The sequence below is a fragment of the Clavelina lepadiformis genome, chromosome 4 (genome assembly GCF_947623445.1).
Source record: "Clavelina lepadiformis chromosome 4, kaClaLepa1.1, whole genome shotgun sequence".
Taxonomy (NCBI): domain Eukaryota; kingdom Metazoa; phylum Chordata; class Ascidiacea; order Aplousobranchia; family Clavelinidae; genus Clavelina; species Clavelina lepadiformis.
In genome coordinates, this window is record NC_135243.1 from 24,875,367 (window position 1) to 24,898,953 (window position 23,587).

General features: G+C 39.8%; 3 protein-coding genes across 3 annotated transcripts; 1 reads left to right on the forward strand and 2 right to left on the reverse strand.

The window, feature by feature from the left end:
• Window positions 1-2,207: 2,207 nt before the first annotated feature.
• Window positions 2,208-9,577, reverse strand: LOC143452682 (uncharacterized). The gene is made up of 10 exons (XM_076953734.1): window positions 7,919-9,577; window positions 7,651-7,725; window positions 7,270-7,336; window positions 7,088-7,133; window positions 6,935-7,001; window positions 6,759-6,815; window positions 6,063-6,287; window positions 5,621-5,983; window positions 5,313-5,444; window positions 2,208-3,439 (listed from the first exon to the last, which is right to left on the reverse strand). The coding sequence occupies exons 1-10, from the start codon at window positions 9,555-9,557 to the stop codon at window positions 3,099-3,101; spliced, it is 3,012 nt and encodes a 1,003-aa protein (XP_076809849.1). The 5' UTR covers window positions 9,558-9,577; the 3' UTR covers window positions 2,208-3,098.
• A 5,359-nt stretch (window positions 9,578-14,936) lies between these two features.
• Window positions 14,937-18,231, forward strand: LOC143453123 (b(0,+)-type amino acid transporter 1-like). Its single transcript, XM_076954280.1, has 11 exons — window positions 14,937-15,076; window positions 15,160-15,307; window positions 15,389-15,631; window positions 15,948-16,173; window positions 16,342-16,386; window positions 16,470-16,593; window positions 16,664-16,767; window positions 17,075-17,171; window positions 17,244-17,399; window positions 17,481-17,649; window positions 17,724-18,231. Exons 1-11 carry the CDS (start codon window positions 14,972-14,974, stop codon window positions 17,846-17,848), a joined length of 1,542 nt encoding a protein of 513 aa, XP_076810395.1. The 5' UTR covers window positions 14,937-14,971; the 3' UTR covers window positions 17,849-18,231.
• LOC143453124 (b(0,+)-type amino acid transporter 1-like) lies at window positions 18,155-22,778 on the reverse strand. Its single transcript, XM_076954282.1, has 12 exons — window positions 22,669-22,778; window positions 22,411-22,518; window positions 20,474-20,621; window positions 20,153-20,395; window positions 19,747-19,972; window positions 19,630-19,674; window positions 19,352-19,475; window positions 19,191-19,294; window positions 19,014-19,110; window positions 18,686-18,841; window positions 18,461-18,629; window positions 18,155-18,392 (listed from the first exon to the last, which is right to left on the reverse strand). Exons 2-12 carry the CDS (start codon window positions 22,495-22,497, stop codon window positions 18,262-18,264), a joined length of 1,530 nt encoding a protein of 509 aa, XP_076810397.1. The 5' UTR covers window positions 22,498-22,518; window positions 22,669-22,778; the 3' UTR covers window positions 18,155-18,261.
• Window positions 22,779-23,587: the final 809 nt, after the last annotated feature.

The following is a 23,587-nucleotide window of genomic DNA, read 5'->3' on the forward strand; positions in this document are numbered from 1 at the left end:
GTCATTATTTGTGAAATGCGTCCAAAAATTAATTCGATGAATTTTGTTGGAATAATTACGACAATCAATCAATCATTTTATTTTTCGCCAAAAGCGCGGTGGGAAAACAAACCACTTAACCCTAAGAAATGAGATCAACATAAGCTTTGTTCAATATTCAGTGACGTCACATCGATATATTTCTGCCTCGTCTATCAATACCTTGTTGCCGGGTCAAATCAGACTGTTTTGAAGAAAACAGGCGTAAAGGAGTAATTACATCACAATATTGTTCATCAGGACATTACAATACTTTCCAAAGGAAAGCCACGTAAAAACGTTTCTAGTTACCCTCACAAAATTCTCGCTTCAACGATGACAATCCGCATAATCACCACACAACGACCAATATCTAAGACAGTGGTTATTAACCTTTTTTCCCCCAGCCCCCATTATAAGAGTTTTCCATAGTCTGCTGCCCACCATAATGATAGGGCTGTGTTAAAAATGATGAATCAACAAACTATACTTATAACTCAACACAATTGCAGATTATATCTCAATTACATAGTACAAATCTACAAAATATATCTAACCCTAAACTAGCCGAAGCTGAAGTTTAGCTGACTGACTGACTACGTTTTAAAAGCGAATGGATTTAGCCTTAGACCAGACAATGCACCTTATGACGTAACTAGAAAGATTGGCTAGTAGGCCTATACCAGAGGTGGGCAAATGTATTCAATGGAAGAGCCATTGGCAGAAAATACAAGCATCATTTTGCTGGCCTTGGATGTCATCGTTTTCGTTTTGCAGTGTATTTAAGTAGACTGAACTGAGCTAAAGCTCACTGTCTTAGCAATGAAATTGCGTTGGCTTGCTGTTAACTATCTCTTCGGATTCTATGTCTACTGTTACGTCATAAACGAAATGCTGGCCTAAATAAAAAAGGCAAAAGAGAGAAACGTTCATAAACTGTACTCTTGGTAGCCTTTGCAATTTTTTTGGAATTTTACGATTCGACTAGAAGAGCCACAAAAAACATGCCGGTGAGCCGCAGTTTGACCACCACTGGCCTATACAAAGCAAGAGTATACATTGATCTTGATCTAGCAGAACTACTAAAGCAAATTTGCAGTGAGGTGAATATCGTTACACCTTCTGAATATAACGCCCCCTATAGCGCCCCCTGAGTATTTCCGCCCCGCTAAAAATCAAAACCGCCCAGGTTAAGAACCACTGATCTAAGACATGCGACCTTGAACGAAAACAAACTTAAGATCACGTGAGTGGCAAGCAGTCATGCGTATCATGCCCGCGAATATCACTGCGTAGTATTTATATAAGATTTTCCTCGTCCGGATAAAGCATTGTGAATAATAAATCAGACAAACGCATTAAGTTATTACATTGTGACTCTAATAAACACCATTGTTTGTTCATAGTAAAGTTTTCCTAAATGAGCCTGTTGGCGCTGAGTCACGGGAGCCAGAGAACAAAGATAAAAGAGCTGCGGGTTGCCGACCTATGCTCTAGGTCAGGGATGGCGAACCTTTTTTAGTTCATGGGTCACAAAAGAGACCTTAATCCTTGAAAAAGCAAAAGTGGGTCATACAAAGTAGGCCTACAAAGAGACCAACTCAACAGAATATAAAAACTTAGGCCTACTTGCAGGCATTAAATGTTTAAAGCTAACCAGACCACACTAATCCTGAACAGCCAAGAGGCATGCAGTCACTAAAGGGTAGAAAAATGTAACATGATTTGCTAACAATCAAGAGCACAATAGCTTTATTACGTTATAAGCACCCAGTAACTTGCCGTGATACTGATAACGCACTACTACGGCTTCAGTTGTGTCAGACTGCTATATGGCAATTCGGTACGGTACTAGATTAAAATAGGTTGGGGCCTTATTACAAATATTTAGTGAAACATTTATTCTTTGCTTAAATATTTGTTTAAATTTCATTATTTAAAAAAAGACAAGTGGGTCACTGAAAATCTGTGATGGGTCACTTCGTGACCCGCGGGTCAGTGGTTCGCCATCCCTGCTCTAGGTCTAGGCTATGTAAACAATACGATTCTGTGAATAATTGTGACGTCATACGTAAGTGCGAAATCATGAAATGAACACGTGGAAGCGTCGATAACCGGCTCTCTAGCGATGAGGAATCATCGAGGGTTTAAGTCGTTCAAAAACTTCCTCAGTCCAAGGATAAAAACTGTGTCTTGTCTTCATGTTTATTTAATGACGTAACAATCAATGACCGAGCTGATTAGGTCAACCATTCGCAAAAAGAAAATCCAAACAACGATGACGTATAATGATGTCATAGAAATTAACACGGGAATATTTCTAATATCAGCAATGTAAAATGACGTCATAATAAAAACAAATATTTAGGAGATGAATCATAAAAATAAAAAGCCAACTGATGATATAATTAATGACGACATAAAAGAATTAAGTAAATATAATTGGTACAAACATTTTAACAACGATTAGACAAATATTACGTCATCAACAAGAAAACTGCATCATATGACGTAATTACTAAAGAGATAGCAAATAAAAATAACCGAACACTACGAATTGAATACGTCATAAAGACCACAGTCCAAAGAATTTATTTCGCTCAAACATTGACGAGCTTCGTTTATTCGATCTTTTTGTCCAGAATATTTTTCTAGTAATTTGATCGCTTTGGAAAGAGCAGAATTGGCTGAATCAAAGTTTTTCAAATTAAAGTTGGAAACACCGATGCAATAATACATCTCGCCTTTGAAATCGTCTCGAAGGTTTTGTTGTTGGCCGAGGTCCAACGGTAAGATATCCAGCGCCTGATTGGCCAGTTGCAGGGCTTTGTCATAATCATTGACCTTCAGGTAACAATGGCTGGTGTGGTTCAATGTTAGACTTAACCATTTGTCCTTGATTTGTTGGTCGATGTTTTTAGATCGTTTTATCTTTTCAATGATCTCCTCACACAGCGGAATGAATCCGCCTGCAATGGTGGCAAGATGAGATGGAGAGGAAGATGTGAGCTTGTTGGCCTGCTCTGACATAAATAATGCCAAATCTCGAATGTTAAAAAGTCTCAAGTTTGCATCGGGAATCACTCAAATTCACTCAACTTCATCCCACAACTTATCAATGACATCGCTGATTCTTCATCATTCTTTGAAAATAAATGTCCGGCTGTTTGTCTGAGTCTGATACATAAGTCATTGCGTTGATCAGCTGGTGGTGATATGTTCGTTGCCATGGTGACGAGTTCATTGCAGATGGATTTGACGTCACCATCCAGATTGAGAAGAATCATCAATCGTAAGCTTGATAACATGTTCCAGAAGCGGGGAAGTCCGGTCAGGTGCTTTTGTTGTTGAAGGGAGCTATAAACGTCACTTCCTTTCTCCCTCGTCATGGTTGGATGGTGTTGGTACAAACGGCACAAATCTAAGAAACAAAATAATTAGAGTCGCAAATGTTAAAAATTGACATTGATTAAAGTGAATTATATCGTAGCTAGGTCGATTGCGTTCAAACGCATATTTGCTCAAACAACTTATAGTAACGTCATAATAATATAATATTAGGTAACAGTTGAAGTTATTACACAGATAAAATCCATGTATATATAAGAACTATAAAACAACTTAACAATAAGAACAGACACGGTGCCTTCCATCTTCCATGACCAATATCTTGCCAAGTGCAATAAAAGATGGCCACGAAGAATCTAACACGAACCCAAGTATCACGAATATCGGCCATGTCTGTTATTCTCCACGAACCCGAACCTTGCTGCAGATTCGGGTCGAATTCTTTATTTTGCGTGAAGTGAGAAACCAAAACCAAAACTTATTGTTATTGTAAAAATTTGATGATTGCTTTTGCAAGAAACGCGTTCAACATCGAAACATTGCAGACGAGTTGAACCTATTGCCCAGTAAACTTACCACGGCTGCCATCAGACATAATAATCAAATATAAGGCACCACTGGTGAATACAGACAGAGCTTGATTGTTTGCCGACGTTTCATTCACCCGTTCGGTCAACTTCATCAGGACGACGGGAAAGGAATTTAAATTTAGCGAAGATACATAGAACTACGATTGCTAGGTTACAACTTGCTGCATTACTCAGGAACATTTATGATGTCATCAATGTGACGTCATCTATAATTATGTAAACATGATGTTCGTGATATCGCGTGCTTGTAGAGTTGTGCGGGGACTTGCAATCGCGAGATTAAGCGAAGGTGGCGACGTAATAAAGCAGGATTTTCCGAAGAATAAAACATGATATACACAGGTGGGTGCATGGGCGTCATGATTCAATCATAACCAGCAATGTTATTGTTGATATGTTCAAGTTATTGATTGTTTGGAGATCTGGCGCAAAAGTCGTTTCTGTTGTTACTCGATCAACCCGGACGTGACGTTTGCCAGGTTTTGGGAAATCCCCACAGTTTATTAAACAAACTAAAAACTTCGCGTTCTTCACGCCCAGTGTAACCCGGTTATAGATGGTTATGATCGAGAGATCCCAACCTGTGGTGCGATGTGGAGGTTACGTCACAATGCAAACAGCCATTTAACTAGTTTTATCAGGCTCAATCTTCAAAGCTTTCGGCGTTTTTTATTCCAATTTTTACTCAGGTCTGTGTCACGTATTGGTATATTCTAGCTTGTTACGTCACAATGAGGTTTATCACATCATCCATATTTAACCACAAGTGAACTGCTTATATCGTTTTATCAAGTAATTAACTAATTATCCAGTACATAGTTTGTTAATTAGTTTTTAATTATTTTGATTTAGCGGCCTGCTTGCAAAAGCTGGGGAAACTCCGAATAACCAAAAAGTACAAGTAGACCACAGTGCAGTACTTGGTGACGTCATAATTACGTTAGTCGCACCAACCATATTTGACCGTAAGTGACCCTCCTTGATCATTGTAATTCCAACTTTAATGTGCCAGGCGTAGCACAGAATAGAATTCAAAAACATCTGCTGGTTTTATAGCGCACTCACGTCTACTACGTAACAATAACATCGATTGTTTCAAACACGATTATTCGTGTCGCGTTTCTCAGACTTTACCAATTTTTGGGTGCGGCCGTCACTCATTATCATGGTCATGTGATCAGCATTTAAAAATTTCGAGTCCAAACACAGAAGATAGCTGTGGTCATAATTGCTTATTATGACGTAATTAAATTAAAAATGGCGAAACAAATCGTTGATGACATCATCATCCTTGACGTAAATTGTTACAACAGCGTCCAAGTTCAAACATAGACAACAAATAGTTTTATTTCTTACTATTAATTGTGCAGTGAATATTTTCCATGTTCGATTGCTCGCTCACATCTTCCACTTCCTGATTTGCGTGAAATGCTTTGATGTAGAACGCCTCAGCTTCCACAGGTTGGTTGTTGCAGTAATAATAAACACCTAAACAATTATAAATCAATGATTACGATGAAATATTTCAAAATTAAAAAACTTGATTGTCAATCATAATTAACAATGACGTCATAATCACAAATTTATAAACCAACAATGAATTAATTGTTATTTTAAAACATAAATTGCTATTTGGTCACGACTTTATAAATTAACATACGAACCTATATTATTGCAGCATCCTGAGTACAACCACATCTTCCTACATCCATCACCGAATGTGGATTCCAATGTGGCGATGGCCGGTTGGAGAACTTCGATTGCGCGCGAGTATTCATCAAGAAATCTATGGCACTCTGCGATGGTCAACCAACAATGAGCTTTCGATGTTGCCGCCAACTTTTCATCATCGATTTTCACTGATTGGATGGATTGAACGAAGTCAGTCATGCGTGAAATCACATGACGATATGTGGTTCGTTGCAGATTTTCGTTGTATCGCGATATAAAATCCAAACATTCAAATGCGCATCTCTCCATCCGTTTCACTTTCTCAGTAGGACCATCAATCTGTTTGTGAAGATCACCTGCGCACAATACAAGTTTGAGTAATCTTACTTGAGTTTGTTGAGTGCTTAAGAATGTTTAACGTTTGAGTAAGATCACCTGCAAGCAACAGAAGTGTCAATATTGTCGGTGAATATTTCTTACACATCAGAGTCGACATGAGATCGACGATTTTATTTCCGGGTTTGATCGCGTCATCTCCGGTTACAAAAGTTGTCCTCATTACAGAAATCAGGTCGTTACAAATCCTTAACGCTTCGTCAATTTTGTGATTTGAAACTAAGTCACTTATAGATGAGATATTTTTTTTCAAAATTTCCAGCCCTGTTAAAAGCATATGTTAAAAGTTCCGGTAAATACAATAAATGAATGTATATAATAAATGATGGTCCTATGTCGCTGTAACCAAGAGATAATTGAAAACGGCCAAAGCAAAAAAGTAAAAAAGAAGAATATGAAGAATATGAAGAATAAAGTCGGTAAGTCTTCTTTGTGACATCACACATGAAGAAAGATGTACACAAAGGAAGGGAAAGTGGTTTTATGATATCTATGTATTAATCAGTATACAGTAAAATGAAAAGCAAGATATGGAATGACTCCCTGGTAATCTTTTGTCTTTTCTCCGCACAAACTTTCGCAATCATCAGTTTGCTTCTTCAGCTGTACTAAGAGATGACGTCATTGCGAAAGCTTGTGCAGAAAAATTAAAATTCAACCATAGAGTGACATCCTGTATTCTGCTTTTTATTTGTCAGTCCGGGACACACCAACTTTACTTATCGAACATCTTACCGGCAGGTACAGCTTGGCTGAACATCGCAGCATTCCCAGTATAATGTGGGGAATCCCCTGTTTAAAGAAATGATGATTTATTAAACACGACACGCTTTCAAAGTGCCGGTTGCACATGTTGGACACCTCATGCATTGCACATAAATGTGACATTAAACAGACATCTATGCTGATACCTGGATTGAGCAACAAAGACATCAAATCATCTTCCTCGTCAGTTTGTTCTTGTGAAGTAGATTGCAGCTGAAAATAAGTATTTGTGAGAAGAGTTGTGAAAAAATTTGACTTTAACAATCTAAGTAATTTAAAGAAACAATATATCAAGTGACCTGGTTATTGCGATTTGAAGATGGCGATATTACACCACCAGATTGTCTGAAACATATTTTGAGATAAAATATGTGATAATTTGGTTTTTGCACTTTAACAAAAAGCTTTAAAAACAACAAAGAATTTTAACCGAGTGGATTCGTGAAAGTAATTACTGCAATCAGTAAATTACTTTTCTTACCCAATGACTTGTCTGTTGTTAGTGGTTGGATTGATTGTTTCAACACCAGGGTAGTTGTACATATGATCTGAATGCATAGCAATGATCACATAATGTAGAGTATGATGCAATAAAGCAGGCGTCACCAAACTTTATTTACAAAGGGTCAGATAATTCAAAGTAGTGACAATCTCGGGCCGGATTCTCACTTTGTTTAATAGCATTCAATAAGTTCAATTGTGATTCAGTGAGGCGGACCGGACCAATTAAACTTGCCGGGCGGATCTGACCCGCGGGCCGTAGTTTGGTGACCCCTTGCAGTAATGTAATAGAAACAATGTGGACGTGATGATGACATAATTAGCCAGATGGAAGCAACCTTGGCAAAATTAAATATCTCACCACATTGCATGGGTTGGGTGGGTTCTGAAGCTCTCACAGCATTTTGAGCAGAGGCAGAATCCTGAATGTGACCAACTGTGTAAAAAGATGACAATAAACATCACATAAACATTGTAAATGTGAATTTTAAAGCTTAAAGTAACATACAAAGTAGCATGCTGAAGCTCAAGTGCACGCATTATTGAACACATCCAACCATATCCAGCACAAGACCATGATCAACTATTGCTCAGTTGTATATAGCAGTGCGTGACCTTAACTGTCTCACCTTCAAACATGGGTTGAATGAACCCTACACCACCCACAGAATGTTGTTGAAGAACATCACCTCGAGTATAACCTGGTTGTGAGTATGGATCTGCAGCTGCTGTTTGCATGGCAGTGGTTTGAAACACTGTAGGAGGTGGACCATTGAAAGCAATTCCGACGTTTTCTGAAGTCGAATTAAAAGTTGACATTGTTGTCGGAGTCACTTGAAGGTTGTCATCAACCTGGAACCCAGGTTTCGGTTCATTTCCATGGACCTCTCTCCCATCTGCACGTTCTGGCTCTGCACTGTAAAGAAGTCCAAGAAAGCTCCCACCAGCATTTGGTTCTGCAGAACTTGCAGCTGGAAGTGATGGTTCTTGCAGGTTTTGTTCCTTGTAACTGACTCGAATTTTACTTCCGTCAACATCGATTTGTTGAGGAATCGGTTTTTTATCCAAATCTCTTCTTCTCATGAGCAGAGTGCATGAACCAGTGTGAAAACCAACTTCGTCTCGCATCCGAGTTATCCCAGGAGGAAGAACGGTTCCATGATTTCTATGAAGATAACTTTGTACACGACTTACTTCAAATCTAAGCGGAACTGCATCCAATTTGACCTCAATTTCTTCTTTATGATAAAGTTCAACTTTTATCTTGAAGTCTGATTCACGACGTTTTAATAAATAAAACAAATCCACAACATCATCTGTTGACTGACAGGAAACTTCACAATAGGCATTGTCACTGTCGCTTAGATCATCAGCTACGCCGGTTATTTTTGAACGCAGGAATTGCACATTGTCAAGTATCTTCTTCATGTCACTGCTGTTTAATTGCCGACCTTCTGTCCCTGCAACTCTCAAACTATTCCTCCACGCTGAGCTCACTTCGCTGGATGATGATGATGAGAGATCATTGGAAGCAGCAGAGCTGGCATCCTCTGTTGTGTCTACAATATGGTTTTGCTCAAGACACAACTGATGTGGATTATTGTTGGTTGAGACTCGATCACTGGAATTATCTGATTGGTTTCTGCCAGTGGTGTTATTATTAGCACCGTAACAAACTCTTTTTGCTGCAGGAGGCTGAGGAAGGGAAGGTGTTGTTGATGTGGAGGAGCTCATTGCCACATCACTGACTCTTGGTTGGTTAATTGTGTCTTCTTGCACACTTTCTGTTTCGTGTAGTTGAACACCTGCAGATACATTGCCATCTGTGACAAGTCGTTGTTGATTGGAACGAGTCAGTTGGTGAGATCGAGTCGTTCCACAAGCTGAAGCCTCTTCGTGCACCAAGTTAGAAACAGCTGCCAACTGGTTGCTTGAGCAAGAATGCTGACCACTAGGTGGCACACATTCTTCATTCGATGGTTTAGCATGTGCGGTGTCGTGTGATGTTGTTCTGCAAACATTTTTCAAACAGTCCGACTCTCCATATTTTTCCCATGAACTTGATTCAATTGGAAGCCTCGAATCTAGTTTTGCAAAATCTTCTTTCTTCAAACGCAATCGAGCTCTGCAGTGGCCTCGTCTACTACAACGCCACAGAGTCCAAACTTCGTCAGAGCTGTCCTTATCATGCACAAAACTTTCACCACTTTCCAGAGTTAATTTCGGTTTCCCCCGAGTTGATTTGGTGAGTAACAGCCCACCATTCATGCTTCAGCTATCTCAATGCTTAACCTGAAGTAGACATAAATATCAATCAATTTCAATTTTCATAACTGGCAGTTTGTAGTTTGAGAAAGAAACATGAAGCTTTTGTGTTAATTAACAAACTTCTAGGACTCAGTGCGCAGTTTGAGAACTTTGTACGTATTGTTTGGTCAGCCAAGTTATTTCAAAACAATCAAACAAGAGTTAAAATGAAAATGTTATATAAAAGGAGATGAGATTTTACATCAGAGAAGAAGTCACACTCAGAAATGTTTGCTATGTAAGCACTCAATTGAACTCCATTAAGTCGACCAAGCACAGAACCAGTGCGAAATGGTTTGTCGTTGTTTTTTTGCCGAGATCTAGGGGGTGCTGAAAAAAAATGCCGGTGTGTCCTCTTAATGCAGCGACAAGGGAAAGGCCATTTAGTACACAAAGGCTGTAACAAGTTCACTATAACCAGATATTGTACTGTAACTCATGATGACAAATATAGTCATCAAAAGCTGCCAATAAACAAGTTTTGTAGAATTCTGTTTACGTATAAGACTGAATGACTTTCAGAGGTGGCCTAACTTCTGTATGTGCACCCATGGCTAATATAAGGAGGTGGTACGCAGGGTTAACACTAATAATCACTACCGCTATACTATACTCCTATAGTTGTGCTTTATCAAAATACGTAATCAGCAAAAAGTCATTTTACATTTGTCCCCCACCAGCATGCCTATGACTGGATGCTTTCCGTGCGTGGGATGAAATTTGATTTGGCGAACTTTACAAACACACCGGTGACATTATGACAATTGAAATCTCTGAAAAGAAAGACAGCGTGTTCTTTTGTTTAAACAAGAAAAAAGTGAATTTGCTCTGTGTTACAATGAGGCCAAATCAAATTTGTAAATGAATTGGAAACTGAGTGCAAGGAAAATCTGTCAAAATCATAAAGTGTAAAATTATGAATGAATGTTATGATGACATATAATTATAAATTATGACCAGAATGAAAATCATGGCAATCTTAGATGAAAAATCGAGAAGGCAGAGATAGAAATTGGTATGATGGCGTGCATAGAAGCTTCAATTGTTTATTTATAAAAAATCGCCATCAAGCGACCAACTCTGCCTAATTAGACACATTTGTTTATTAAAAATTTGTTTGACTGTGTGGGCTAAAACGCTGGTAGTTGAATGAACGTCAGGCTTCATTTTGCACGAGTTACACTGAACATCTTCATCGTGACCTACAGTCTGACAGTCAAGCGGTGTAATCTCGGTAAGACCACTGCATGGTACCGAGCAAATTACGTGTTGGTGCAACCACATTGAAACCATGGCAACAGCAGTTTCACTTTCGCCCTGGACACGTCATTAGCGGACTCATTATGCATGGATCACGTATTATGTCGTCATTATGAGCGAATGAAATCTGCTATGAGCCTCCTGCTACAGTGAGCCTAAGATTTAGCCTAAGCCTAAAATTGTATCATCACAAAATTTAAAAAATAAACGCACCAAAATCTATAAAACACCTTCAAAGGCTGTCAACTGCCAGTCTTAGCACTCTAGAATATTTAATGCGTAACAGTATTTGTTTGTGACATCATTCTGACTACAACATAGGCGGTGGTGGGATTCAAATACTTTAACATCCGGTTCTCTCCGGACTAGTAGCATGCCATATTGACCAGGGGCGAGTATATACATAACGGAGCCGGTGCGAACCGGCTGAAACCCGCCACTGAATATAGGCCTATAGATAGATCCTGTGATTGGCAATTGATGAGCTCAGCAAAATAAGAGGAATCGAAACTCAGGAAACAAAATAGTCCCACGGGTATTCACCAGAAGTTCTTGCACCGTCATAGAAATCTAACAAGAAAATGACAATACCGATTATAAAAAGATAACACGATTTTGCCTCGTTCATCGACAGACACTTGTAACGCTGTTATAACTTGTTTAAAACAGCATAAATAATATAGGCGTACATAACATAGATTACTCTATATAATGTAAGCTGCTGTACGGGCAAATATGAGAATACATTCTTCTTTGTAGCATAACATTTTGGACGAGATGGGCCGAGGTAAATAATTTGGATCAAACACCCCAGTTGTCTGCTAGGTCTGCATCAGAATGCGAGAAAATTAGGGCAAAATCAGGCATTTAAAGCAGAAAAGATTTGATTCTCTGATCTCAAGATCAGCTAGCGCTGCATTTGTTGCACAAAAAATTTCAATGTGACGTCACATTATATCGTGTTGGGGTCTTTTCCTTTGTTGTATATACTATATATGTGTGTGTGGTGTGGGCCTATGTATTTCGGTGGGCTATTGCGTACCTGAGTATGTAGCTAACCGCGTCGCAATATAACAATAGAAAGAATAAAACAAAAAAAGTAAAAGTAAAAAAGAATAAAACAATGCAACATAATCGGGAGGTTGAGATGTTTTAATGGTGTGAGCCGTTATAGGCAGTCAGTCAACAGCGTCATACTCATACATTACCGTGATGCTGTGGTAATAGGCTACTACGCTTTATCTAGTAAAATGAAGCAGAACGATGCTTATGACAGTTTGTTTATGACATGACAGACATGTTGGTTGTTGTGTGAGTTCGTGTATTCCTCGTATCTCAAACATATTCAAACGCACATTTCGTTACACATAAACTTTCCACATTTGGATTCGCTCCTCCAGAATTCAATATTCTAAAACGGGCGGATTCCACATGAGTTACGAGGTTATCCGGAGCAGTCAAAGACATTTTTCAACTGTTTTCCATGACGGCCTGACATCATATAACTTATAACACCTGCCTTGATTAAAAAAAAAACATTGCAAGATGATAGATTGAAAGTAAGTTTAGTGACATTTAATGCATTAGGCCTATGAATACGAACAGGGTATTTAAAGTGCTTTTGTGGGCCTCAATAGCAGCAAAGTTTGGTGTGTACATTCAGAGTGAAAAGTGTGGCACCTGTAAGTTTGAATGACGCGCTGGACAACAACGGGCAAGACCTCAACACGATATAATGTGACGTCACATTGAAATTTATTTTCGTTTTTCTTTTCTCTTCCCAAGATCAAGCGGTTGCCTCTCAAATGCAGCGCTAACTGGAGTTGAGATCAGAGAATCAGATCTTTCCTGCATAAAATGCGCAATTTTGCCCTGACTTTTTCGCATTCTGATGCAAACCTAGCAGACTAATGGGGTCACATTTTTGCCTCTTTGACGCTGTCCTACCCCAGAGGGCAATTTGCACCGCTAGAGAGCGGTATCGTGCCAGTATTTTGCTGACGTTCATACCGGTTTTAGCTTGTTTCCCTGAAATGGAGCGGGCAGTGAGCAGATGAGGACAATTGCGCTCATTTTGTTCTTTACTCGTTGCCGGAGCTTTTTTATTTTCGGGAAATGGTTGAAATACAAATGTTGCTTGTCATAAACTTGATGATAAGGTTACGATAAGCTTTACGTCACAAAGGCTTCTTATGTTTCAAAAATGGACGAAGATGTTTATGCAGATTGTGACGTAATCTATCGTTAAGAATATGTTTGAAATTTTCTCTGGATGTAACTTTGACAAAAAATTTACTTTCCACCCTTTGTTACGTAATGCACTGTTTTAAAAAATGATTCATGACGTTATATCACGAATAAAAAGGAACAAATATATTAAATAACGCATGTCGAAATTATTACGTCATAACAGTTTACTGCGTAATACATGGCGGATAATAGAAAATTTATTTACAGGGTGCCCCAGTTTATAGAGAACATTATTTTTGATTTTAATAAAAACCCGAAATTTTTATGCTGGGAAATCTCTTATTTTTGCGTCATAATTTGTTGTAGACACATTTTTAGGTACAGTAGTTAGTTGATTAATAAGTTATAATTGTTTGCCTACGTGCCTATCGGCGATCTGTGTCGCGATCTGCTTCAAATATTCTAGAACAAATATCCTGAGCTGCTTCGACCAACCATTGGACAAACGCAACAAGCTAACCTGTTACGTCACAACAATTATTTAGTTTTCTGAGTTTTGATTGAACAAGAAGGAATTATATTTGAAAATTAATATAGGCAACAGCAATTCTGTTCATTTATGAAAAGCAACAAACTTCACAGTCAATTCGTTTCATGATGCAGTTACTGGATTATTATGTAATTGTGACGACAGATGGTAAAATACCCGCCTCAGCTAGTGAGGGAAATTGCCCGCACAAGTAGAATTTAAATCAAAGAAAAATTTATCAGCAAGAATGTTGGAGAAAGAATCTTTCAAGCAAAATTAATAGTTAAGCAGATATAAAGTCAAAAATCTATTCAAATTTACGGATAAATATCACGCAGAGAATGCCAATTATGACATAACAATGTAAAATCAAACATGTTTGATGTTGGTGAGATAGTCAACGTTTCTGTACCATCTGGTATCTGCGATTAGTTGCAGATGTGGTTTATTTCAGGATAGGAGCATCACAGGCGGCACTGCATGTGGAGCATTCGTGTCATTACGTCACTGGAACAAGCTGGTGCCAACAATCTTATCTGAACTGGATGATTTGTACAAATATGGCGTTTGTGACGCACCAAATCAATTAAATGCAACGACCGAGATTTTCAAGGTAGACTTCGGCCATCGCTAAAACATTTTAAGAGATCGCGACTCATAAGGACTGTAACCGCAGATTTGCCGCTGCAGTTGCAGACGTTTGTCTTTGTCTTTAGCGAGTTGTAGAACAAACATCTTATAAATTTTTGATCCAATTGTTTATCTTATCCTCACTCCCGTTCTGTTCAGTTTCCAAGATTATGATAAAACAAAGTGGTTTGTTTGCTCGGCACAAACAATGTGTTTGGGAATAAACAGTTGAAACTTTTGACAAACACTTCTGCTCAAAGTGAAGTTGTGAGAAGGAAGCAACCTTTTTAGCAGGTTGCATTGAAGTAAAATTCCGAGTCAGTGACTTTACTAGATTGAGACTTGAGGAAAATTTTCAGCTGACTCGACTTGACTTCGTTGATTTTTAAGCTTTTGACTGTATTTAAGTCAATTATTGTAACTCGACCTTTTATCGAAAATAAACCAAACTTGTCTTGAGTGACGTTCATATCTTTTCGAAAAAATATTTGAGCTGATATTCCAATCGAAATTCAGATTAATTTTATCCAAGTAAATTTTATAGTTGTGGGTGGACGGTAACTTGCGAATTACATCAGACTACCTGAACAACATGATAATCCTGTGCATGGTAGAAGTGACTGTGTTTGGTTCGAGTCAATTTCATGACTGGACTCAACTTGAGTCGGATCGAATTGTTTTTGACTTGATTCAACTCTGACCCGTCTAAGCATTTTTTAAATCTCTATCAGGTTGTGAATAAATTAGGCAACGAGAAGCTGAAAACATGTCAAGCAAAATTAGACTTCGCAAGGTGTCGCCCCAACACGATATGATGAAGGATTCTGACGTCAGAGAAGAGAAGCGTGACGTTATAGAACTCAAGCAGGAAGTAAGTTTACCCATAATGCATCAGGATGGAATCCATCCGTTTTTAGTTAAGTCAGTCAAGTTTCTATGACGTCGTTGCTGCAGGTTGGCATATTGGGCGGAATCTCCCTGGTTGTGGGGACCATGATCGGCTCCGGCATATTCATGTCCCCGGCAAATATAATATCCAACGTCGGCTCTGTAGGTTCCAGCCTGTGCATATGGGCGGCCTGTGGAGTGCTGTCAACTCTGGGTAAGTCATGATGCATTCTACATAAATGGAATATGATCGTTCAATCTGAAATTGGCTTTAATGAAGATTGTTACGTCACAGCCGCTCTCAGTTACGTTGAACTTGGCTTGATGATCCGGAAATCCGGCGGCGAGTATCAATATTTGAAGGAAGCTTACGGCGATTTGGTCGGTTTCCTGCTCGCCTGGACAAGCATCATTGTGACGAAACCGTCGTCATTCGCGATTATCGCGATCGGTTTCGCACAATACGTGACCGCCCCCTTTTACCCCGGATGTACCCCACCTGACACGATCATGAAATGCGCGGCAGCTTTCTGCATTTGTGAGTTATTTCATAGAATCCAACAAGTCGTGGTTAATAATTCATATGATTTATAAAACACGACGAAAATAACTTTGTTCATTGATCTTCCTGACGTTCGATCTATTATTGCGTCACAAGTTGGTTTTTCCTTCAAACTTTGCTTACCCGGATGAAATAAAATCATTGCATTTGCCAACTTTTATTTAAATTTAAACTTCTGTACAACGTCTACATTATGACGTATTAATGACGTAGTCATATGTATTGTTATGGTCAGAATTTTCTTGTTGAAAGATTCGAGTCATAGCAAAATGACTTCATTTTTCTTCTCAAGTGACCATTTCCACGATCAACTGCTTCAGTGTGAAGTTGAGCAACTTCGTCCAAATTTTCTTCACCGGTGCCAAACTGCTCATAATCGCGGCCATTATAATCGGCGGATTCGTGATGATGGGACAGGGAAAGACGGAAAACATCACAAACGGCTTCGAGAATTCCATTTCCTCATTCTCTGCCGTCGCACTTGGCTTTTACAGCGGACTTTGGTCTTATGATGGTTGGTGAGTGACTTAATGAGTGATTATCTCATTGTGTCGTCATTAGCGGTGTTTGTTGTTGCGCATTATGCCGCCTAACACGAACGGTTTTGACGTCAAGTTTGAACAATTGAGATCAGATAAACAAACAAAGATTTTTATTGCGCCGTCTTTTAATTTATTAATTTTAAGGAATCAACTCAACTTCGTCACAGAAGAAATAAAGAACCCGGTCAAGTGAGATCACAATGACTTCTATAAAAGCAATTGCGACGCAGCAAGGTAAGTTTGACAAGTTTCATCCGTTTTCGTGTTTTAAGGAACTTCCCGATCGCGATTCTTATCGGCATTCCCATGGTAACCGTCCTCTACATCTTGGTCAACATCGCTTATTTTACGGTCATGACCCCAAGTGAGATTATTGCGTCATCAGCTGTTGCTATTGTGAGTAGATTGTGACATCATTATGGTAATTGTAACCGTGAACTTTACCTCAACGTTGTTCCTTCACCAGACGTTCGGTGACCGCGTGTTTGGACCAGCGAGCTTCATTGTGCCAGTCGCGGTCGCCTGCTCGACGTTTGGAGCGGCCAATGGCAGCGCATTTACAGCGGCCAGGTCAGGAACAAGACAATGAGTTGACTGCTGTCGACAATTTCTAACGTCACCGAGCCTAAATATTTAAAATAATGCAGTGATTTAGGAAGATACAGCAACATATTGACTATGACATGGCAAAATGATTGTTTTGTCATAACACTTTTTAATTTAAAAATGTCACGTGATGTTTATTCAAGGCGAGAAATATTTGTTTTCTGGAAGTTTTAACAGATTTTTAATCATTGACTAATTCTAATTCTGGCTTGCCCTATGCCCCCTTCGTTGCTAAAATCAACTGACGATTGTGATTATTACGTCATAACAGGCTGACATACGCGGCAGGACGGAACGGTCACATGTTGAACATATTTTCCTACATTAGCGTCACCCGGCTTACCCCCTCCCCGGCGCTCATCTTCAACGTCAGTATCATTATGACGTCATACATTACTTGACCCAGTGTGACGTCACAAACCTGTGTTTGTTTTGTGAAGAGTTTCATCGCTCTGCTCATGATCTTGCCCAACTCGTCCAACTTCTCGACTCTGATCGATTACTTCACGTTCGCGTCGTGGATCTTCTACGGAGCAACTTTCCTCTCTGTCATTGTGCTCAGGATCAGAAGACCAAAGTGGGAACGACCTTATAAGGTAAGATAAACTCACATCTTGTTCATGTCTATGTTACGTCATAATCAACCATTGTTAAGTACGCAGTGATGATATCCGCAGGTGTGGATAATCGTACCGGCCATATGCACAGCGGCCGCCGTCTATCTCATCATAGCACCCATCGTGGAGCAACCGTCCCTGGCCTATTTGTACGCCGCCTGTTTTATACTGGCCGGACTTATATTCTACTTTCCGCTCGTCTACTTCAAGAAAGTTCCGCCTTTCATGGGTGAGATAACGTCACAATGCTGGAGATGACGTGAAAATCACATCATAATGATAATTTCCATTTAAATATCCCAGAACCTCTCAACGCGTTCCTCCAGGAACTTCTTGAAGTTGTCCCGCCACCGGACATCCCGGACCTCGACACCGAAACTGAACTTAAACAGGAACCTCCCAGTCCAACCTTGGAAGCGAAATTTTAAATATTTCATAGACGCTTTTTACATTTTCTTTATGACGTAAATGGTTACATCATCAAACCTGACATCTGGCGAAACTGGAAGTGCTTTAAGATGATGTCATCATATTATATATATTTGATGATTTTTAAAACCTTTTTCTGTATAAATTCTGTGTAAATAGTCCTCACTTTTAAAGTAGTTTAAGTTGGAAAGCTTAGTTTTCTATGTATCAATGTTAAACGTATCGATATCAACTTGAACTATGACCACTATTTCTAGAATAATTCATTTCTATCCGGCTCCTCACCTTCCAATTTTTATCACAAGTTTGTGTAGATTTTCAATTTTAGTTAAAATGTGACAATTGGCGCAAATTGTTAAAACACGAAATATCAAAGAATGGGGAGATTGAGCGAAAAATTTTTGGTGAAAATTCAAAATTTGTGGGTCTCAGATTCCTCCTCGATTGAATGTCCGGCCGAACCTTCCGAATCTTCTTCAATTTCCGGTTGCATAGGTGGGGGAACCACCTCGAGAGCTTGTTGCAGAAAACACGTCAGAGGATCTGTGAAGAGTGACGAAACAAGCGAAGTTTCTTTCCATCACATTATAGTGTTTATGACGTCATATTACCCATGAATGGGGGGACTTTCTTGAAGTAGACGAGCGGGAAGTAGAAGAGGAGTCCTGCTAGGATGAAGATGGCGGCGTAGAGGTACGCTAGGGACGGGTTGTCAAGGAACGGGGCGATGATGAGGTACAGGGACGCGATGAAGCAGATCGCTGGGATCACGATGAAGACCTTCGGACATAAAATCTTTAGCTCGGACGCGAGAAGATGCGAATTCTAGATCTTACCTTATAAGGTCGTTCCCACTTTGGTCTTCTGATCCTGAGCACAATGACAGAGAGGAAAGTTGCTCCGTAGAAGATCCACGACGCGAATGTGAAATAGTCGATCAGAGTCGAGAAGTTGGCCGCGTCAGGGATGATCATGATCAGGGCGATGATACCCTGTGACCACACAATAAGTTTATTGTGACGTCATTATATTTATGAAACCGGGAACTAAAAATAGGTTGCCTATAAAATATACAAGATCTAAATTTTACGTCATGAAACAAAATCGATATTGCACGAACGTTTCAGCAAAACCTGACATCATCAACGATGACGTAGATCTTACGTTAAGCATCATAGCGGGAAAGGGGGTGAGTCTTTTGACGCTGATGTAAGAGAATATGTTCAGCATGTGACCGTTCCGCGCCGCTGAGTACGTTATCCTGGGCATAAAGGTCACGTGATCGACGCTAATATTGCCACCAACGTCATATTACGTCATATTAAATTTTACGTCACTTACCTGCCCGCGGTGAAAGCGCTTCCGTTGGCGGCGCCAAACGTTGAACACGCCACTGCTACGGGCACTACAAAGCTGGCGGCGCCAAACACCCGATCCCCGAAAGTCTGCATTAATAGAAAGTTCAGACGGGGTCATGTTCAAGTTGTTCCAGAATTACTCACTATAGCAACGGCGCTTGACGCAAGCATCTCGCCCGGTGACATCACAGTGAAGTAAGCGATGTTCACCAGAATGTAGCAGACCGTGACCAGGGGAATCCCGATCATGATCGCTAGCGGGAAATTTCTAAACACACGTGACGTCAAAATTGTTTGATTATAAATTATTGATCTTTATGACGTTATATCCTAAGCCAACGCAGCTTTCAACCTTCCCATGAGAGATATTTAAATCTGTATCACCGAACAAACCCAGACAAAATACGTCACACTTCACTTACCTTTTCGGGTTCGAGACTTCTTCTGTGACGTAATTAAGTTGATTCCTAAGCAAATAAACCGCCAGAACGTTAAACGAAAATTCAAATTTTTAAAAAGAAGATTTCAGGCCGACCCACCATCCGTCGTAGGACCACAGCCCGCTGTAGAAGCCGAGCGCGATGGCTGAGAAGGAGGAGGTGGTCCCCTCAAAAGCGTTCGTCAAATATTCCGTCCCCCCCTGTCCCATCATCACGAATCCGCCGATTATAATGGCCGCGATTATGAGGAGTTTGGCGCCAGTGAAGAAAATTTGGACGAAGTTGCTCAACTTCACGCTGAAGCAGTTGACCGAGGTTATTATCACTGCAAAGGTCAAAGGTTGATACGATTGTTACGTCGATATGAAACAACAAACATTGCGGGAGTTCTATTGCGTCAAACAATAAATGATATCGCTAAATTTAACGCTCGCAATAATTCACGATAAACACATGCTATGAATTATATTAACCATGACTTGTTGGATTCTATGAAATAACTCACAAATGCAGAAAGCTGCCGCGCATTTCATGATCGTGTCAGGTGGGGTACATCCGGGGTAAAAGGGGGCGGTCACGTATTGTGCGAAACCGATCGCGATAATCGCGAACGACGACGGTTTCGTCACAATGATGCTTGTCCAGGCGAGCAGAAAAGCGACCAGATCGCCGTAAGCTTCCTTCAAATATTGATATTCGCCGCCGGATTTCCGGATCATCAAGCCAAGTTCCACGTAACTGAGAGCGCCTGTGACGTACAAAAAACTTTTGCGATAACGATTTCTGACAAAACAATATCAAATTTTAAGCGAAACAAAAATCTTACTGAAAGTGGCCAGGAGCCCGCATCCAGCCCAGACGCAAAGACTTGCTCCGACCGAGTTTGTTTGCGCCAGAATGCCGGCAGGAGAAAGAAAAATTCCCGATCCTATCATGGTGCCCACCACCAATGATATCCCGCCCACCAAACCGACCTGTCATTTATGACGTAATAAGTTAGTGGAATTAAAGCAGTATCGTTTCAAAACATGCAAATGAATCAAATCAAAAATGGAATAAATTCGCCTATGACTCGGCCGAACCCGAGCACAATATTTCTACAAACTTATTCGCAATAAAGCGTTGAGCGACGGTAGTTTGGGTGATTTCATTCAAACGTGATTTGTCTGGTTTAATAAATATAAGAACAATATTCCATAAAGATCACATTTCCCAAACAAATCTTCGTTATCACTGGTAATTAAGATCAAAAACAATTCTTTGACGTCATATTATACGTCAGGACGAACTATGGGCGACTTATTCGTTCAATTTGATACCAGGCGGTTGCAATAAAAACCATTAAAGCAGGTATAAAAATTCATTAAATAAAAGCTGACACGTTTCGGACAACATTTGTGAAAGCTGGAATGAGTTAAAGTGGTCAATAATCGAATATAAATATCGTGCAGTGTCACATGACGAGAAAAAGGGGAAAAAATAAACAAATAAATATTTTGGGCGTGAAAGTGCAGAAAACAAAGATATTGCGCAATATTTCCAGCTTTTATTTCATAATTCAATGTTTACATCTACTTTTGCGGCTCTCACCACTTGGTATAAAACGTAGCTCAACCCCATCAAGGTGCATCCATTTCATTGGTTTCCTGCTGGTTTGATTACGCGCGCGATATCGCATGAACCTGTGTGATTCGTTGTGTTTTACGCGAAGCGCGCTCCTACTTGAAACCGAAAATCGAAAACAGAATTCAGCAAATTGCAGATTGTTGTTAGAGAGAGGCCGTAATGTCGGGTTTATAGGAAGCTGCCTTTGATAAAGCGGTCGTGGAATTTTCAACGACGCTTAAAACCCTCTTAAAAGAGAAGCTCTATTGTTACCAACAAGTTACGCTTGAATGTTTATTGTGACGTCAGAGGTAGCTTGTTTAACATTGAGCGAATTAGTTCACAATTTATCGTTTTACGAGGGAGATGTCGTTGCAAGCGCGGTTGGTTTTGTTCATCGCAAACAAAAATGATTTTATCTTTATTTTTATGAAAATAAAGTTTTATCACCAGTTGCTTTATTTTTAAAAGACAAAAAGAAAATTTTGTTTGTTTTTCATTCAGATATTGTGACGCAACAATGGCTGGACAAACACCAGACACGCAAACAATGAACTGCAAAATATTTCGTTGAATGAACGATCGTTGCCTGGGTTTGAGCTGAAAATATGAAAATAAGCTTTGACTGGTTGCCTGCACACTTATGGCCAGTTAACTTGCTTTGCCTTATAATTAAGGAATTTTCTTTCAATTTGAACTCAATCTCAAGATAATTTGGCACTTTTGTTAAATTCGAAGTCGTTAAAGTTTTGTTCTCATTAAACCTGTTGTCGTATGATCATGATAATAATTTTAATTCAATTCTTTGTTGACAAGATTATGCTTTGTTTGCCCATTTCTGGGATGTTTTGCTCAAAATATCTTTGTGACGTGGATGCGCTCATTGTGACGCAATGTACGAACAATCGAGTCAAGCAGAAAAAACTAAAAGCTAAAAATTATGGCTCCATATTAAACAAATGGAATGAACGAGAGCATTATGAGGTCATCACTGGAACAAAAGTGAAAATCGCTGAACCTAAATGCCGGACCTGCCATGCACCGAGCCATGATGATGAGCCACAGAGCTGGTCGCTTAAGATCTGTTCGTTCGTTTAATTGGAATTATCCACGACATTTTTAGTTATTCTTTTATCAATGCATAGTGACGTCACAAACCTCTTTCTTAAGTTCGATAACGTCATCTTTCCCAGAAGCTTCACTAGAAATTTCAGATTTCTTTCGTTTTCGTAATTCCGACGTCATTATCCTAATTCAAATTGGTACCTGTCAATAATATCATCAGTTACGTCATAAAAACCATCTCCGCAATGACAAAGACCTAGGCCTTTGCCGCACTTAGAGACGGGGCATTTGCCTTCATACCTTATTTGAAGCACTTAACATTTTAGCTGTTAAAATAACTTAACTACGCGCCTGATCGTGGCCTAATTGAGTTGAGCGGCTCCATAAAAAGATTAACCCTGGCTACAGCCTTGCACATAGGCTACGAAGACCAACTCAATTATGCTGGATGCTTCCCCACAAACCATGGCTGTCTGTCAACTGAAAGAAACGGCAACAAAGCCAACTGTTTAAGTAAATAGGGTAGCTAATGCATTTACCAGGTGGAGCTGTTGAGCACACAAATTGATACCTGATTGCTCGCAAGGTGGCAGCAGTAAGCGTTAATGAAGATTTCGACCCTGAGTGGTTTGAAGCATGAAGATGATGAATATTTTTGCATCTGAGAGACACTGCCGAGACACTTGATGCATTATGAGAAAACAATCACACATTGTGCACACTTTGATGACTTAATTCTAATTGCACTTTCTGCAAATATCATAACATGACGTCAGAAGCCAGGTTGTGTGAAGTGCCAACCAACTTCTGCTTATGAAGTTTGTTCCTACGTCACGCAGAGATGCAGCCAGGATTTTTAGCGCCCATGTAAGATGACCCACTTGTCATGATAGATAAAACGCCAATTAAGCGACCAATTAAATATGTTTTCCGAATTACAGCTGATAATTGGTCGCGCTCAAGAAAATGGGATGAACGAAATGAAAGGAAGCGTGAAGACATAGCCTACCCCTGAATTAGGTTGGCGAAGGGACATGGCCCAATCTCTCCCAATCAATGTAAAAAAACAAGCAGAGTAACTTTGAAAGCGAACAGCGCATGTTCCGCGATGATGTTGTCACGTGTTCGCAGATAGGCAATGCGCTTGGTGCGGAGTCATTGCAAGCACAATATGGCGGCAAAAGTTGCATAAATTATACCCGGATTATTTAGTGGTCATTGAAGCAGCACACACAGGGTGATAATTTGGCGGGAACCGAGCTGGCGCACT